Genomic DNA, 18,398 nt, shown 5'->3' with positions numbered 1-18,398 from the left:
GCTTTGAAGCTGATGCTCTCTTGCCCCTGTATACCACGCCAGGTGGGAATAAGTCCAGAGAGAGCCTAAGTATGTAATTTATATGTCTCTCTCTCCAGACAGTCAAGCATAGGCCTACTTTCTGACTGTCTACTGTCCTCTCCTATAGTTTGTTAGCTACTCAATAGCCTCTTCAACTCTTTCAAGTTGCAATTGGAGAAGTAGTACAATGTAGAGCTCACCTTCCCCTTTGAACACCCCTCTATAACAGTGGAGGCTCCTCGGAAGGGGATTACCATCCTATTCAGTGAATTTCATACAAATAAAAATAGTGAAATATTAAAAAAGTTATCCTTTTTAGATAAAACTATACAAAACATATTGACGTCACCAAATAACTGATTAAAAAACACTGTTTTTCAATGAAGGTCTACAGTAGCCTAAACAGCACTCTCGAGGGTAGCAACATTGTCTAGCTGGAGGACAGCTATTTTCCGTCCTCCTCTAGGTACACTGACCTCAATACAAATCTTAGGAGGCTCATGGTTCTCACCCCCTTCAATAGACTTACACAGTAAATATGACGACTTCCGGAGGACGTCCTCCAACCTATCAGAGCTCTTGCAGCATGAACTGACATGTTGTCCATCCAATCAAAGGATCAGAGAATGAATCTAGTACTGAAAGCATAAGCTACAGCTAGATAGCACTGCAGTGCATTAAATGAGGTAAGTAGTTTACTCAGAGAGAGCGAAAGATAATAGTTGAAGAGTTTGGGACTAATTCATTTCTTCAAAAATTAAGGAGAAGCAGCAGAAAGAGAGAGCTAGCTATATTTCATAGTATTTATTTCACTTTCACTTCCATTTACCTAGCTAGCTAATGCAGTTAGCTAATTTAGTTTACTCAACAACCTGACTCAAACAGAGAGGTATGCTATTTATGTTAGCTAGTTGGCTAAGGCTATCCAACATTGGAACTCTTCCAAGTCAAGGTATGCTTTTGGTTTTATTAATTTATTGCCACCGGTGCCCGCCGGTGTAACTGCTAAACTGCTTGCTGTAGACTGTACTGCGTGATTGTAGCAGGTTTACTAACACGTTAGTTCTAGTACACTGCATGACCAAAAGTATGTGGACACCTGCTCACCGAACATCTCATTCCAAAATCATGGGTATTAAAATGGAGTTGGTCCCCCCTTTGCTGCTATAACAGCCTCCACTCTTCTGGGAAGGCTTTCCACTAGGTGTTGGAACATTGCTGTGGGGACTTGCTTCCATTCAGCCACAAGAGCATTAGTGAGGTCAGGCACTGATGTTGGGCGATTAGCATTACGCATGGTGATCTTAGGCTTGTGTGCGTGCGGCTGCTTGGCCATGGAAACCCATTTCATGAAGCTCCAGACTAACAGTTATTTTGCTGACGTTGCTTCCAGAGGCAGTTTGGAAGTCGGTAGTGAGTGTTGCAACCGAGGACAGATTATTTTTACGCACTTCAGCACTCTGCGGTCCTGTGAGCTTGTGAGGTCTACAACTTCGCGGCTGAGCCGTTGTTACTCCTAGACATTTCCACTTCACAATAACAGCACTTACAGTTGACCGGGGCAGCTCTAGCAGGGCAGAAATTTGACGAACTGACTTGTTGGAAAGGTGGCATCCTATGACAGTGCCACATTGAAAGTCAATGAGCTTTTCAGTAAGGCCATTCTACTGCCAATGTTTGTCTATGGAGATTGCATGGCTGTGTGCTCAATTTTATACACCTGTTAGCGACTGGTGTGGCTGAAATAGCCGAATCCACTAATCTGAAGGGGTGTCCACATACTTTTGTGTATATATAGTGTAGCTATGTTGACTATGACGGTGACAACGATGTAGGCTGTGTGTAGCGGTTGGTGGTTATGGTAAGGTTTGGGTTACCAACTCAGTGGCCTTGTGGTTAGAGTGTTCCCCCTGAGATTGGAAGATTGTGAGTTCAATCCCTGGCTGAGTCATACCAAAGCCTGTAAAAATGGGACCTGATGTGTGTCTGCTTGGCAATCAACATTAAGGAGCTAGTTTGGGGGTAAGGCCCTGCGATAGACTAGTGTCCTGTCCAGGGTGTGTACTTCTATGTCAAGCTGCCTCATGCTACAGAAACAGGAGAGGTTTCTTCACCTGGTCACAGACAGTTGTTGTGTTGTCCACAAGCGAAGGGAAAAGGCGAGAGGGGGAGAGTGCTTCGATGCAAGAAGGAATTATACAACGAGCAAAGTGATGATGCTGTTTGTATATGGCTGCTATGAAAGTGAACTGTGTGTGCGGGTGATCAGGGGTGTGTTCATTCCGCCGATTCTGTTGCAAAATGTTTCTTAAACGGATGCGAATGAAACAGGGATGGACCTAACTGAATTTGTCCAATAGAAACTATCGTTTTGTTTTGCAAATGTTTGGACTAATGATTACACCCTAGATCAGCTAGATGCAGGCAAGAGTGTGCAAGGCGGTATTGAATGTGTCACTGTCTGTCACCTTGATTACTCCAATATTTGTCTCTCTACCTGTTCAGCTACGTTATAAACTTTAATTTGTAGGCTAGGTTGTAGCAACCTCATGATGGGTATAGGGCATATTTGTGTATAATGTAGTAGCCTAAACCTATCGATATTACATTGAGCTGGGTGAATGGAATATGAATGACAGTCATCCAATATGCTTTAATAGAAATAAGGCCATGCACATAAAAACAGATCGTCCTTCCTAATCTTAAACAGCACCGACCGTTATAATAACATTGAACTCCATCACTTGGCCTTTACCAGTATCTAAACAGTTGCCTAATATTTTGCTTATTTCATATTATGCATCCTTCTGCTTGGAAACCCACACATTACATTTAGCTCAATCTCAGGCAATGGCCTCTTCTCCTTTAAAAACCTTTGCATAACATTTCCACATAGACTGCTCCGACCGGCCCGGCCTGTAATATTTATGAAGGAGCTCTTAAAGCCCCTGTCCTGCTGGGTTTCCCCACAACCTCCCACCAACCCCCTCAACGTAGGTCTGTTCAGCTTTTCTACACCCTAAAAGCTATTAGCTTGAGTGTCAGTTAGTCCTATACTGTTCTTCTGCAGAGTCTGCCCCAGAGGGAAGACAACCACTCTCCACAAACAAATGGAGAGTGTTTTCTTGTTTAGTAGACCGTCAGATCTGCGTTATACTTTGTTATAGGCATGAGTAGACCAAGCTCTGCTGGAATGCAGGTTATTTGTGCTCTTAGAGAGGCAGTATTCAGGTTAAGATTTAGCAGCCAGTTCAAGGATTTGCTTTGAAAGGCCTGTCATTCTGTATGATAACGGCCCATGATACTCTAAGACATTTGCCACTGACTAAGTTCAAGCTATCACATGAAAATGTGTTGTTTAACATATGATTTGAAATTCCTGTAAAAGTCAATCTACCACCATTTGCTTTACATCAAGATTCCACACATTCCTTCTATACTGTACTCCTGAGTGGCGCAGTGGTCTAAGGCACTGCATCACAGTGCTAACTGTGCCACTAGAGATCCTGGTTCGAATCCAGGCTCCGTCGCAGCCGGCCGCGACCGGGAGACTCATGGGCGGCGCACAATTGGCCCAGCGTCGTCCAGGGTAGGGGAGGGAATGGCCGGCAGGGATGTAGCTCAGTTGATAGAGCATGGCGTTTGCAACGCCAGGGTTGTGTGTTCGTTTCCCACGGGGGGCCAGTATAAAAAATATATATGTATTCACTAACTGTAAGTCGCTCTGGATAAGAGCGTCTGCTAAATGACTAAAATGTAAATGTAATAAGAAAGTAATTGGTTTGAGTGAGTGTCCATCACTCAATACAATTGTCTTGTATCTCCTCCATCAACTAAAAGCCATCTACCTTTGACTTGTTAATCCTATAACCCTGGCTGAAGGGTTGCAATATTTACCTGGAGCTAAACCTGCAGATAGCACTACTGGGTGATCTGAAAAGTCATAGTCAATCGATCAATAATATAATTATACTTTTAGCAAAAATGTTTATTTTCAATTTACAATCTGTAGAAACAATGAGAATAGAAGGGTTCAGAACTTTTGTGAAACATCACAGTACAGTTGAAAGATATATATGGCAAATAGAAATCCAATATGGATGGTATTAAGAGATAGATGGGAGGTGTTGAATGGAGTTGAAGGATGGGACTAATAACAACTAACAACAACTAATAACAACAAGATAACTAATGTAAAGCATACTGTGTCCATAATAGGTATATAGGTTATAGGTTGAGAGCTTTTGTGAAAGAGCACAGTTAGAAAGATATGGCATATAGAAGCAAACCGGATGGACATCATGAAAATGATCGGAGAGGTTGAGGGTAGAGGAAGTTCAGGAGTAAAAACAAACAAAATATAATTATTGTAAAATTGACTGTGTCCATAAAATGTATATAATATGTATAAGCTGGAAGGAGAGGCCTAAGCATTGTTGTTCACTAGTTTACTCCAATGAGGGAAGGGGTGGTAGGGTTGGAAAGTAATAAAGGGGAATATATATATTTTTAAAGGATATGTATGTATATGTATTTATATGTGTGTGTATATGTATGTAAATGTGTGTGTATTTATGTATGTATGTATGTATGTATGTATGTATGTATGTATGTATGTATGTATGTATGTATGTATGTATGTATGTATGTATGTATGTATGTATGTATGTATGTATGTATGTATGTATGTATGTATGTATGTATGTATGTATGTATGTATGTATGTATGTATGTATGTGTGTGTGTGTGTGTGTGTGTGTGTGTGTGTGTGTGTGTGTGTGTGTGTGTGTGTGTGTGTGTGTGTGTGTGTGTGTGTGTGTGTGTGTGTGTGTGTGTGTGTGTGTGTGTGTGTGTGTGTGTGTGTGTGTGTGTATGTATGTGTATATGTATGTATGTGTGTGTATATGTATATATATATATACACAGTTGAAGTCGGAACTTTACATACACCTTAGCCAAATACATTTAAACTCAGTTTTTCACAATTCCTGACATTTAATCCTAGTGAATATTCCCTGTTTTAGGTCAGTTAGGATCACCACTTTATTTTAAGAATGTGAAATGTCAGAATAATAGTAGAGAGAATGATTTATTTCAGCTTTTATTTATTTCATCACATTCCCAGTGGGTCAGAAGTTTACATACACTCAATTAGTAATTGGCTAGCATTGCCTTTAAATTGTTTAACTTGGGTCAAACATTTTGGTAGCCTTCCACAAGCTTCCCACAATTAGTTGGGTGAATTTTGGCCCATTCCTCCTGACAGAGCTGGTGTAACTGAGTCAGGTTTTTAGGCCTCCTTGCTCACACACACTTTTTCAGTTCTGCCCACACATTTTCTATAGGATTGAGGTCAGGGCTTTGTGATGGCCACTCCAATACCTTGACTTTGTTGTCCTTAACCCATTTTGCCACAACTTTGGAAGTATAATTGGGGTCATTGTCCATTTGGAAGACCCATTTGCAACCAAGCTTTAACTTCCTGACTGATGTCTTGAGATGTTGCTTCAATATATCCACATAATTTTCCTTCCTCATAATGCCATCTATTTTGTGAAGTGCACCAGTCCCTCCTGTAGCAAAGCACCCCCACAGCATGATGCTGCCACCCCCATGCTTCACGGTTGGGATGGTGTTCTTTGGCTTGCAAGACCCCCTTTTTCCTCCAAACATAATGATGGTCATTATGGCCAAACAGTTCTATTTTTGTTTCATCAGACCAGAGGACATTTCTCCAAAAAGTATGATCTTTGTCCCCATGTGCAGTTGCAAACCGTAGTCTGGCTTTTTTATGGTGGTTTTGGAGCAGTGGCTTCTTCCTTGCTGAGCGGCCATTCAGGTTATGTCGATATAGGACTCGTTTTACTGTGGATATAGATACTTTTGTACCTGTTTCCTCCAGCATCCTCACAAGGTCCTTTGCTGTTGTTCTGGGATTTATTTGCACTTTTCGCACCAAAGTACGTTCATCTCTAGGAAACAGAACGCGTCTCCTTCCTGAGCAGTATGACAGCTGCGTGGTCCCATGGTGTTTATACTTGCGTACTATTGTTTGTACAGATGAACACGGTACCTTCAGGCGTTTGGAAATTGCTCCCAAGGATGAACCAGACTTGTGGAGGTCTACCATTTTTTTTCTGAGGTCTTGGCTGATTTCTTTTGATTTTCCCATGATGTCAAGCAAAGAGGCAATGAGTTTGAAGGTAGGCCTTGAAATACATCCACAGGTACACCTCCAATTGACTCAAATGATGTCAATTAGCCTATCAGAATCTTCTAAAGCCATGACATCATTTTCTGGATTTTTCCAAGCTGTTTAAAGGCACAGTCAACTTAGTGTATGTAAACTTCTGACCCACTGGAATTGTGATACAGTGAATTACTTGTGTCATGCACAAAGTAGATGTCCTAACCGACTTGCCAAAACTAGTCTTCCAAATGGACAATGACCACAAGAATACTTCCAAAGTTGTGGCAAAATGGCTTAAGGAAAAACAAAGTCAAGGTATTGGAGTGGCCATCACAAAGCCCTGACCGCAATCCTATAGAAAATGTGTGGGCAGAACTGAAAAAGTGTGTGCGAGCAAGGAGGCCTACAAACCTGACTCAGTTACACCAGCTCTGTCAGGAGGAATGGGCCAAAATTCACCCAACTTATTGTGGGAAGCTTGTGGAAGGCTACCCAAAACGTTTAACCCAAGTTAAACAATTTAAAGGCAATGCTACCAAATACAAATTGAGTGTATGTAAACTTCTGACCCACTGGGAATGTGATGAAAGAAATAAAAGCTGAAATAAATCATTCTCTCTGCTATTATTCTGACGTTTCACATTCTTTTAAAATAAAGTGGTGATCCTAACTGACCTAAGTCAGGGAATTTTTACTAGGATTAAATGTCAGGAATTGTGAAAAACTGAGTTTAAATGTATTTGGCCAAGGTGTATGTAAACTTCCGACTTCAACTGTAAATATATGCGAGAAAAAAAACATATGGGGGATTGGAAGTGATGCAGACAATTACATTGATGGAAGTTACAATTTTAAAGCTGATCTACCCCCTAAAAAAATTAATATATAATAATAATTATATACAAATTTTTTTAAATAAAAAGTCCACATCCTATAACCCTGGAGGATTCGACCGTGGAGGGAAAGGCATTCGCCCAGTGGATACGAAGCCGCCCTCTTATCAGTTGTTATCAGAGAGAGAATTTATTATTCTGTTTTTTTCAGCCCAGGTGTGGAGTGTCTCTTTTGTAAACAGAGGCCATGTTAGAGGGCTCAGTGGAGCTCACAGAGAAATTAACCCTTTCCACCTTGTGATTAGCATCAACCCGATCCCTTCTCCCCTCCAGAAAGTTAGTGCATACTCACAACATAAAATAGTATTTACCCTCTTCACTCTCTCTCCTGCTTTTGCCTACTTACTGACAACAAGCCTTACAACAGAGTACACTTTAACCCGTTACCCCCTCTCTCTCTATTCCAGGATCCCGGCCCAGGTTGGAGGATGCCCCCCCGCGGATCGTGGAGCACCCCTCTGACCTGATAGTCTCCAAGGGCGAACCGGCCACCCTCAACTGCAAGGCAGAGGGGCGTCCCAGCCCCATGGTGGAGTGGTACAAAGATGGCGAACGAGTGGAGACAGACAGAGAAGACCCGCGCTCCCACCGTATGCTGCTGCCCAGTGGCTCCCTCTTCTTCCTGCGTATCGTCCACGGTCGACGGAGCAAGCCCGACGAGGGGGTCTATGTGTGCGTGGCACGCAACTACCTAGGCGAGGCCGTCAGTCGCAACGCATCGCTGGAGGTGGCAAGTAAGTGCCTTTGCTTTTGTCTGCAATTTTGGCTCTTGGGGTCAGAGAGTAGGTGTGTTTGAGCCAAGATGGCAGAGATGGCTGGAGAATAGCACTGTATAGCACTGACAGAGAAGAGAGGCAATCCTCCTGGACTGGGTTTATTAATGCGAATAAGTGACAGCTCAAGCGAAAGATAACAAGAACAACTGCCACTGGAAAGGGAAAGTGTAGTGAGAACAGCCAATGGTTGCTGTTTCCAGGTGTTAGCCCCCGAAATCATCACACACACACTATAGAAAACCCTGTGAGAATGGAAAGCAATGGAAGTTGGTTCCTAGCAGATTTTCACAACAGGACACTGCTGCTATTTGTTCTGCTGTAATGAAACGTGGATGGGCCAATTTGATTTCACTATTAGATTAGCCAATGCGCTATTTCGTTATGTAATTCCATTCTACAACAACACGGGTAATTTGAGTATTTCAGTATTTTCAAGCTGTTTTTATGAATAGTTTTCCCTGATATGAGTTGAGGATGGTTTCTTGGTATGTATTGTTGCCTGGTTTTCCTATCTGGAAGGCTACAGTTACCCCATACCTCAAAATCCCTTTTCTAAGAGCTGCCATTTTCTCCGCTTTCACTCTGTTATAGGATGATGTAAGTAGTTTATCTGACAGACTGTTGTTTGTATACAGTATTGACAGCAACATACACGTATCTGTTAGTTAAATTATTGTGAAGGCTGTCTTTGCCCCATGACTGACTATTCCCCCTCAAATTAGCCCTGAAACACAGAAACGGTTTTTACTAAGGTAGCAGTGAAAGTCAAATGTTTTCATCCATCCTTTTGTGGAGTGTATATTGGAGCCAATATTGCGCGTCCTAAAACTTGCAACCATCTCAGGAATTTCTAAATGTTTCTGCTTTCTGCTCAAACCCCCCATAACACGGATCTCACCTCCCGATGCACTAATAAGAAACAGCTGTCAGTGAAACTCCAGACCCTCTTACAACACCTCGGGTCCTGCGTCCTGTGTTGGAAGGCTCCAGCCCTATAACCTAATATTCAAGCCTAATTTCCCCAACTGCTTCCACGGAAACGCTAAAATAAACTAGTCCCATGCTTGTTCTTTGGCGGGGTAGTTAAGGCGTACATCGGTCACCTGAACAGAGAGCATAACTCCAAGGATTACCTTTTTACCTTGTCTTGCTCTCATATCCTGACGCCTCAAGTAGCCACGTTTTATGGGTTTGGCTGCGAGCTAGCAGATTGGAGTTGTGTTCTTGAGCGGCATGGCCGTTCAGAAAGGTGTACTTTCAGCAGCAAAGCCTTAGGAGGTAATCGTCTGTGCTAGGGGAAGTGGAGTATGCTGCAGAACACAGGATACTTTAGGAGCTGAGGAATAAGGCAATGTGTAGTGGATTTGTCTGACTAGTATTTTCAGCCTCATGTGCCATGATGGTCTTTTTGAGGCGGGGCTGCATATGTTAGCTCTAAGACTGGTGCTGGTCTTACAGAAGCCATACCTTTCTTTTACTAGGGTAAGTTGATTGAGAAGACATTCTCATTTACACTGTAGGGCCTAAGGAAGAGTTGCAATGGGAAGTGGTTGAATGAGCCAATGATGGCTCTCAACTTCTCTTTTCTCTATTTGATGCTGGTCTGGTTTCGCTACGTCAATGCCATACAGGTTTCTCTCTTGCTTCACTGGGTCACTCCTAATCCTATGGCCCTGAGGCAGTGGCATCATGACCTAGTCTCTGGAGCCTAGAGTCTCGGCTGGTCTCTGAAGCTAGTTTCTCCGAGACCAAAAGCACCCTGCAGCTGGCTTTCGACCGAGAATCGCACACCGAACGCCTGCTCCGACCCTCAGGGAGAGGACATCCCCCCCCCCCACCGACACACACATCCCTTACTACAACACACACCCCCACACACTGCCCATTGTGGATCAGTGTCACTGCTCATACCTCCCATTTCCTCTCCCCAGAAGATAAGGATCCTATGTTTCCTCTTTCTCTCAGCCTGCAACCCGATGTGTGTGTGTGTGTGTGTGTGTGCACACATCTGACTTTCGGACCATTGGCCCCAGGGCTGGCTCATGGCTGGGGTCGCCTAGAGAGGAACTGCTCATCTCCATCTGTGGGCGCGTGCCAATCGTGCCTGCATGATGCTGGTGGTGCCCGAAATATGACCCTGGATGCCAGGACCCATGCCAGGGGCACAGCCTGGCATCGGTGTGGCGCGGGTAAGAGGCGGGCATGGCGGTAGCCTGTCAGTGGTGGCTCTTTGCTCCCCAGTTAGTGAGCTGGGGGTACGAGCCAGATTACTCGGTGGGACGGCTCACTCACAGGTTCAGGGGGTTTAACCTCTAGTTGCTCCATCTGCTACTAGCGGAGAGGCACTGAGCAGCACAGATGAGCGGTGGTCTAGAGACCAGACAGGCACTGTCCATACTGGGAGTGGGTGTGTGTGTGTACAGTGGGGAAAAAAAGTATTTAGTCAGCCACCAATTGTGCAAGTTCTCCCACTTAAAAAGATGAGAGAGGCCTGTAATTTTCATCATAGGTACACGTCAACTATGACAGACAAATTGAGATTTTTTTTCTTCAGAAAATCACATTGTAGGATTTTTAATGAATTTATTTGCAAATTATGGTGGAAAATAAGTATTTGGTCATCTACAAACAAGCAAGATTTCTGGCTCTCACAGACCTGTAACTTCTTCTTTAAGAGGCTCCTCTGTCCTCCACTCGTTACCTGTATTAATGGCACCTGTTTGAACTTGTTATCAGTATAAAAGACACCTGTCCACAACCTCAAACAGTCACACTCCAAACTCCACTACGGCCAAGACCAAAGAGCTGTCAAAGGACACCAGAAACAAAATTGTAGACATGCACCAGGCTGGGAAGACTGAATCTGCAATAGGTAAGCAGCTTGGTTTGAAGAAATCAACTGTGGGAGCAATTATTAGGAAATGGAAGACATACAAGACCACTGATAATCTCCCTCGATCTGGGGCTCCACGCAAGATCTCACCCCGTGGGGTCAAAATGATCACAAGAACGGTGAGCAAAAATCCCAGAACCACACGGGGGGACCTAGTGAATGACCTGCAGAGAGCTGGGACCAAAGTAACAAAGCCTACCATCAGTAACACACTACGCCGCCAGGGACTCAAATCCTGCAGTGCCAGACGTGTCCCCTGCTTAAGCCAGTACATGTCCAGGCCCATCTGAAGTTTGCTAGAGTGCATTTGGATGATCCAGAAGAGGATTGGGAGAATGTCATATGGTCAGATGAAACCAAAATAGAACTTTTTGGTAAAAACTCAACTCGTCGTGTTTGGAGGACAAAGAATGCTAAGTTGCATCCAAAGAACACCATACCTACTGTGAAGCATGGGGGTGGAAACATCATGCTTTGGGGCTGTTTTTCTGCAAAGGGACCAGGACGACTGATCCGTGTAAAGGAAAGAATGAATGGGGCCATGTATCATGAGATTTTGAGTGAAAACCTCCTTCCATCAGCAAGGGAATTGAAGATGAAACGTGGCTGGGTCTTTCAGCATGACAATGATCCCAAACACACCGCCCGGGCAACGAAGGAGTGGCTTCGTAAGAATCATTTCAAGGTCCTGGAGTGGCCTAGCCAGTCTCCAGATCTCAACCCCATAGAAAATCTTTGGAGGGAGTTGAAAGTCTGTGTTGCCCAGCGACAGCCCCAAAACATCACTGCTCTAGAGGAGATCTGCATGGAGGAATGGGCCAAAATACCAGCAACAGTGTGTGAAAACCTTGTGAAGACTTACAGAAAACGTTTGACCTGTGTCATTGCCAACAAAGGGTATATAACAAAGTATTGAGAAACTTTTGTTATTGACCAAATACTTATTTTCCACCATAATTTGCAAATAAATTCATTAAAAATCCTACAATGTGATTTGCTGGAGAAAAAAAAATCTAATTTTGTCTGTCATAGTTGACGTGTACCTATGATGAAAATTACAGGCCTCTCTCATCTTTTTAAGTGGGAGAACTTGCACAATTGGTGGCTGACTAAATACTTTTTTTCCCCACTGTAAATGACGTACAGTCTGACACAATGGTGTGATTATCAAAATTATCAGCTGGGCCCAGTTTTTCAAAAGTGATCTGGATTTAGACTATCAGATAGGAATAAATGCATAGAAATAGAATGAATAGAATGGAAGTCCCCATTCAAGTCAATGATTTGTCTGGTCTATTAATTAGATTTCTAGGCATTTAATCCTAGCCGATAGGTGAAATCCAGATATATATGCACTACTGGTCAAAAGTTTTAGAACACCTACTCAATTACAGGCCTCTCTCATCTTTTTAAGTGGGAGAACTTGCACAATTGGTGGCTGACTAAATACTTTTTTACCCCACTGTATGTGTCATTGTATATACAGTACATTAGTGTGTTTTTGTTGAATGTGTTCGCCAGTGTGTATGTGTGTGTTTCGTGGATGGCATCCACATCAAAGACCATATCACATTTTACGGCTAATTGAGCCGAGTTTATCCGCTTTTGGATAAGAGAGAACACCAGCTAATGTAATAGCCATTGGCGTACAATAGACCCAACTGAAGAGAAGCTGTTTGAAATTCAGACTGCCTTTCCCCAGGTCACCAGTCCATTGTTTGGTGTTTTACATTGCTCTGAAGGTTTTATGACCCCCTCTCTCTGTCTCTACCGCTGCTTTTATGGTTCATGAATATGCGTGAGGAGGAGAGGTGTGGAGGTGTACCAGAGGGGGACAGGGGGCAGGGGCAGTCCCTGAGATACATTTCAAATAGGGTCGCCTGGGGTAACTTGGGAGAGAGGGGGGACCCAAAAAGAGCCTGAAGGTCATGTGGAGGTCAGCTGTGGTTTCCAGGGGAACAAGTGGGGGCAGGATGGCAGCTGCCGTTGGAATTCTGGGAATTAACAGGTGAGGGGAGGATCTGACGACACTGTCCTCCCTCCTCTGTCTGGTGTGTGTGTGTTTCATTGTGTGTGTGTCTCTGTTTTTATGTGTGTGTGTGTGTGTGTGTCAGGAGCAGGGCAAACTTTATCACTCGTCCTAATCCAGGACGGCAGTGTCTGAGAAGCAGTTGAAGCACACACGCACACACACCCCCAGCCATCCTCCAGAAAAATAGATTTGGAGGTTTTAGGGGATTAGGAACGGGGAGGAAGGGGGGGACTTGGCAGATAAGGGTGTCTGAGTTGCCCCCCTCCCTTTTGAAATGTCCAAGCTGCTACAGGGCACACTCTCCTCAGGCAGCTCCAGGCTGTTTGCCCTCTTTGTTATTAACCCTGGTCAGGGCCAATATGGGCTACGTTTCTCCATAACTGCTTCACACTCCAGACTGAGCTTTTTCCAACCTCACTTCTAGCTAGGAGCAGAAATACAGAAGTATAGGCCCGGGCCCATAGTCGCCAGCAGAGATTAGGGACATATTTTCTTGCTGGAGTGCCATCAGTGGTTCCAAGGCAATTTGCCACTGTCTTTTATTCGGGCTGTCTCTGAGGTCATCTCTCTGAGTTGGTCAGTCTCAGAGTTGGTTTGTCTCAGAGTTGGACTGTCTCTGAGCCCTCCTGTTTGTCCAGGCTTCACTAATGAGATCAGTGGGCCGGCCGCCAGGCTTGTGGAGGCTGAGGACAGGGCAGAAGACAGGGCCAGGGGGGCTAAACACAAAAGGAGGGGTCAGATGGCCCGAGGTGAGGCTGGGACCCTCTGGCTGGCCCCTCTGGTCCCCCTTCCCTCTGGTGGTCATCGAGCCGGGGCCACCGGCAAAATCTGACCTCCTCATAGGATCATGAATTAATTAGACCATACTGGGGCTAATGAGACCAAGGCCTGTGCTGGTAGCCTGGGGCCAGTGGTGTGTGTGTTGTGTAGAGAGAGGGACGATGGGGGTCAAGAGGAGATGACAACAGGTGGAGTGAGGAAGAGCTTTATAAAAGTACCCCCTAACCCCCACTGCGTACGCACACATACACATACACACACACACAAACTCTCCATCCACCCCTGCCCCATGCTAATGAGCGGTGGGGCATCTGCAGGGCCATTGTGTGCCCTGGGTTACGGCAGAAGCATGCAGACCGGCGCAGAGAACAATAAAAGCCCGCTCCAACCGTTGTGACTAATCACGCTCCATTATCTCTCATGGTTACAGATCACTAGCTCCGCCAGCTATACCGCCACACTGTCAAATACACCAGACCCTCCCACTGACCTCAACCGTCTGTCAGATTCTGTTAGTTCCCAAACTGTTATGCAATAGTAGGAGTGCTAATTGGAGTCCTGTAACCTTGTTGTACTATGATCGCAGAATTCCTCAGATTTGTTCGGTTATATTTCAAAAGCATGTTGTTCGGGAATAAGATGCGGTTAAAAAATAAATCAACTCCCATTCTTGTCCACAAGGCGACTCCTGTGGGGTCAGGCTCTGGGAATATGTTGCTGTTTTTAGGTTCCTTTATTATTCTGTTTATTTTGTTGGGTCGTCCTCTTCCCCAAGAGCCTTCTGCCTGCCAGACTAGAGGCTGTTTCAATGTAACGTTTTCGCTTAATTGACTCTGGGAACATTTTATTTACAGACGTATTAAACTCTGGTCGTTCAATATGGCCTCTGCAGAATGAGAGAACAATACCACATTTCAAGGGGATTTATTTGCTTTTAACCCTCCGCAAATGGTAAATGACCAATCAAATGACCGTTTAAACTCTCTAAGCTGAAATTCACCTTAAGATGACCACCGCGTCAGAGTTGGAAAGGTCAGAGAAGAGCTTAAGTCATTCGACTGGATCTAAATGGATTTAGTCTCAGATCCATTTGCTTTGGAGTTTGTTGACGTAGGGGAAATGGGTGCAGTTGAACTCCCCACTCTCCTTTCTCTGCCACGCTTGAGGGAGTTGTTTGGGAGTCTTCATGAGCAGGGCACAGTAATGGGCATTGGGTAAACGCCACTCAGCATATTTGACCGAGCAATGGGCACTGCGGTTCGCAGAGGGTCAGTAAAATCTGCACCTTCACCATCTGTTCCTGGACCAATTGTTCATCGGGAGCCGCCACGCTGCCCAAACACTGCCCATACGTCATGAATGGACAGAGACAGTTGGACACTTGTCCGCTGACACACACAGTCTTAACCATCTCCGAGATGAGACAGAAGTGTCAGAGATGACTAGCCTCCCAGTCTGTCTCAGCTGCAACCGACAACAACCACACGATGCACAAAGTCAGGAAAGCTGACATTGTCAAACTGACTGACTGCCGTGTGGGCAGTGAGGACACATGCAATTGTACCCTGTCAAACTCACTGGCCCCAGACAGAATGAGACATACAGAAGTGACAGAGGCGTGCATGTGTGTGTTTTCTCTGTGGAGATTGCTGACTCCTAGCATAACACACACAAACTGCCTCCTATTCAATCTGCCTCCTATCCATCTCCATCCAATATACAAAGGTGATAACATGACATGTCCCTCGATTACAGCAATGGCACAAAAGTGAAATGACCCAACAGTGTAATTGGTTGGTGCATGCCGCTAGATGATCGAACGATGCGGTGTCTGGCATTGTCTCCGGCCTGGCCGTGTATGCATAAGCATCTATTCTAAATCTCCCAACCACTAAATCTCCCAATGTGGTGGTTGGTCTGTCTTGGGGAAGGAAATGTCTAAATTTACCAACAATGGAGAGAAATCAGGGCTCGACATTAACGTTTGTCCTCTTGTCCGGGACAAGTAAAAAAAAAATAGTCAGACAAGAAGAATATAGATTTAAGCTGTCCGAATGGACAATTTTTTAAAAAATCACACAAATCACAATATCAAACAATTAGGGCCTACTCCGATCAGAATTGGATGTTGGTGTTTCCTCCGACCACGTTGGTGCGGCTGGCTTCCAGGTTAAGCGAGCAGTGTGTCAAGAAGCAGCGCGGCATGGCATATCATGTTTTGGAGGAAGCATGACTCTCTCCAGAGTCTGTTGGGGAGTTGCAGCGTTGAGACAAGATCGTAACTACCAATTGGATATCATGAAATTGGGGAGAAAAAGGGGTAAATAAAAAACGTATATATTTTCCATGTACATCAATAAAAAAAACGATGTGTCAAAGTGTAGGTGATATGCATATTGGCTACAGCCTCATGTCCAAACCGATGATGACATGAGGGAGGCGCCAGAAAATGTAGCCAAACTTAAATTAGACTTTTAATTTCATAAATATAGGCTAAACGCCAGTCATGTTTGACAAATGAAGGATAATTAATGTCTAAAGACTTAGCCTACTAGAACACGGTTTGTTCCAATCAAATGGTCACAAGACCGGAGAGTGAAGGACTGCACATCACCCACCTTGAATCTGAGCGGAGGCAGTCAGTATTTTAAAACTATTTAACCATAAACGTAAATATTTCAAACCTCGACGTTTTATGTAATTTTATGAAGCATGTCTTACCTTTGTGGTGGCCTAACAACGATGCTGCGATGATGTGTTGATAAGAAATCCGCTGACACTGTACTTTGATTATAAAGGTTTATTATATCAAAGATTTCAGCATCAATTTACAGACTTCTGCAGAATCTGGAGAGCAACAAACCCAATCTCAAATATGATCACTCTCCCCTTCCTTTGTTCAAACATGGTATATATATATCCTATGCCCTATGTAACATAAGATGGCGTGTTTTGAATAGACCAATCCCTGGCCTCCACATATCCAAATGTCCTCTGTCTTAGGGGGCCCCTATAGTAACACTTTCCAGATGTTTCAGCAAAGTAGAGTTCATTTAACCAACAATATGAAAACCTCAGATACTACACCTTGTTTCAAAGTAGCCTAGCCTAGCCAAAATATGACCATATAAACACTTAATAGGCCATTGAAACCAGCATTATTCTCATGTTCTATTGATTTTCAAATCAACGTTATTTTATTGTCCTGCAGCCAAAGGCATAATCATAGTGATTTGAGCTTTTGGACAAGTAAAAAATCAGTCCTACTTGTCCAAAGAACAAGTGGCTAAAAAAGTTAATGTCAAGACCTGGAAATAAGCACAGATAAACATATTGAAAATGGGCCTGGTTTTTATCACCGATGTGTGCACCCAATATCCAGATTCTGCATTTCAGTCATGTCTCTCTGCTGTTGTGTGTGCATGAGTCATTTCGACTATGTTCAGAACTCGTTTTTTTTAAACCCCGCATTGGCTCCTGAGGGAAGGTGGATATAGAGGCGTATGGGATTTGGCAAGCTGTCCCACATTGTAAGGTGGGCACCAAGAAAGCTTCCGAGCCCACACACATTCTGTGAGAGAATTTGCACGACGCAGTTGGTCTTTTTGCACACTTTCCATCTCGAGATAACCAATTTAATTTAATTGAGTTTACAGTATAGGCGCAACATTCTCTAGCTTAGAATATTTCTCTTCAGGATACGGTACAACCAAAATACTAGATCTACCATTTTGGTTTTGGGCAATGCTACTGCAAAATTCTATCTTTGTTCAATGAAGCTTTTTATGTTTTGTTTATGTCCATTTTATGGTAATGTTATTGTCATACAGCTTTTAGAGAAAGGCTGAGACGCTTTTATGTTCGACAACTCATCAACTCCTTGTTTGTGTCGAACGACAGTGCCTCCGGGCTGCATTCTCAAACTAAACATCACACCGGCTGAACCCTCGCCCCCTATACTTATTTTACACCATATCTATCCCCAGGCTGTGATGGTTGGTTGGTTGGTAGTTTTTTTTAGAAAGCCATAAAACACTCTTAAAGAGATCAGTTGGGATTCTAACTCTTAAGCACCTTTTGAAACCTAATTTTCTATTATTCATCAGACTTTGCTTAGTATTCAGAGATCTTCATTATCATACTGAACTACAGTACCCTAAAGAGAGGGGTTGGGAACAGAATGACACATTCTTCCATTCTCATGTCATTATGATAGTGGGGGGACTACTGTTGTGGTAGAACGGTTTCTCCAGGTGGCTGGAGTACAGTAGACATAATAGAGAGGGTCAGTGGGGGGAATTTGGCAGAATCTGGACAATGGGGTTCCTTGTGGCCCATGCTCCCCTTCCATAGGACAAGCAGACCATTACTCGATTATAGTAATCCTCTTCCAGGGCAGACAGTTTCTATTAGCTGGCCACACGCATGGGATTAGACCACATCAGTAAAGGATTTATTGTTGGGGGAATCTGCATACAAAAGGACTACGCTTGGGGGCTAAAAGGGGCAGGACCCGCCACCCCCCCCGTCAGCCCTGCCATCAATACTGCCCAGTCCCCTCGTCCTCCTCCTCCCTCCTCCCTCTCAACATGCTTCCTCTCTTTGTTTTCGCCATTCAGTTGTTTTGGGTCTGACCTTTTGTCCAGTGGCGAAGGGGTGTATACCCCGCTCGCCCGCAAACACCAAGTAGTATTTTAATACGGCCCCTCTTGACCTGAAATACTGTATGGCTGTGTTTCAATCAAACTGGCCCAGTAGGTCCGAGACATGGGGATGACTATTGGGGGGCGGAGATGCACGCAAGAGAGGGTGG

The 18,398-nt window shown here is 44.1% G+C and overlaps 1 protein-coding gene across 5 annotated transcripts in view; it reads left to right on the top strand.

Moving 5' to 3' along the window:
• The window catches only part of LOC121579313 (roundabout homolog 3), a 291,922-nt gene that overhangs the window by 175,996 nt on the left and 97,528 nt on the right, over positions 1 to 18,398 (top strand). For all 5 annotated transcript variants that reach the window (XM_041893800.2, XM_041893798.2, XM_041893799.2 and 2 more), the window contains exon 2: positions 7,512 to 7,838. In XM_041893800.2, the coding sequence (XP_041749734.1) occupies positions 7,512 to 7,838 (327 nt within the window). The remainder of the gene's footprint in view (positions 1 to 7,511; positions 7,839 to 18,398) is intronic.

This window comes from Coregonus clupeaformis, chromosome 13 (assembly GCF_020615455.1).
Source record: "Coregonus clupeaformis isolate EN_2021a chromosome 13, ASM2061545v1, whole genome shotgun sequence".
Taxonomy (NCBI): Eukaryota; Metazoa; Chordata; class Actinopteri; order Salmoniformes; family Salmonidae; genus Coregonus; species Coregonus clupeaformis.
The sequence above is the reverse complement of the archived record's forward strand: the minus strand, read 5'-3'. Positions and strand labels throughout refer to the sequence as shown.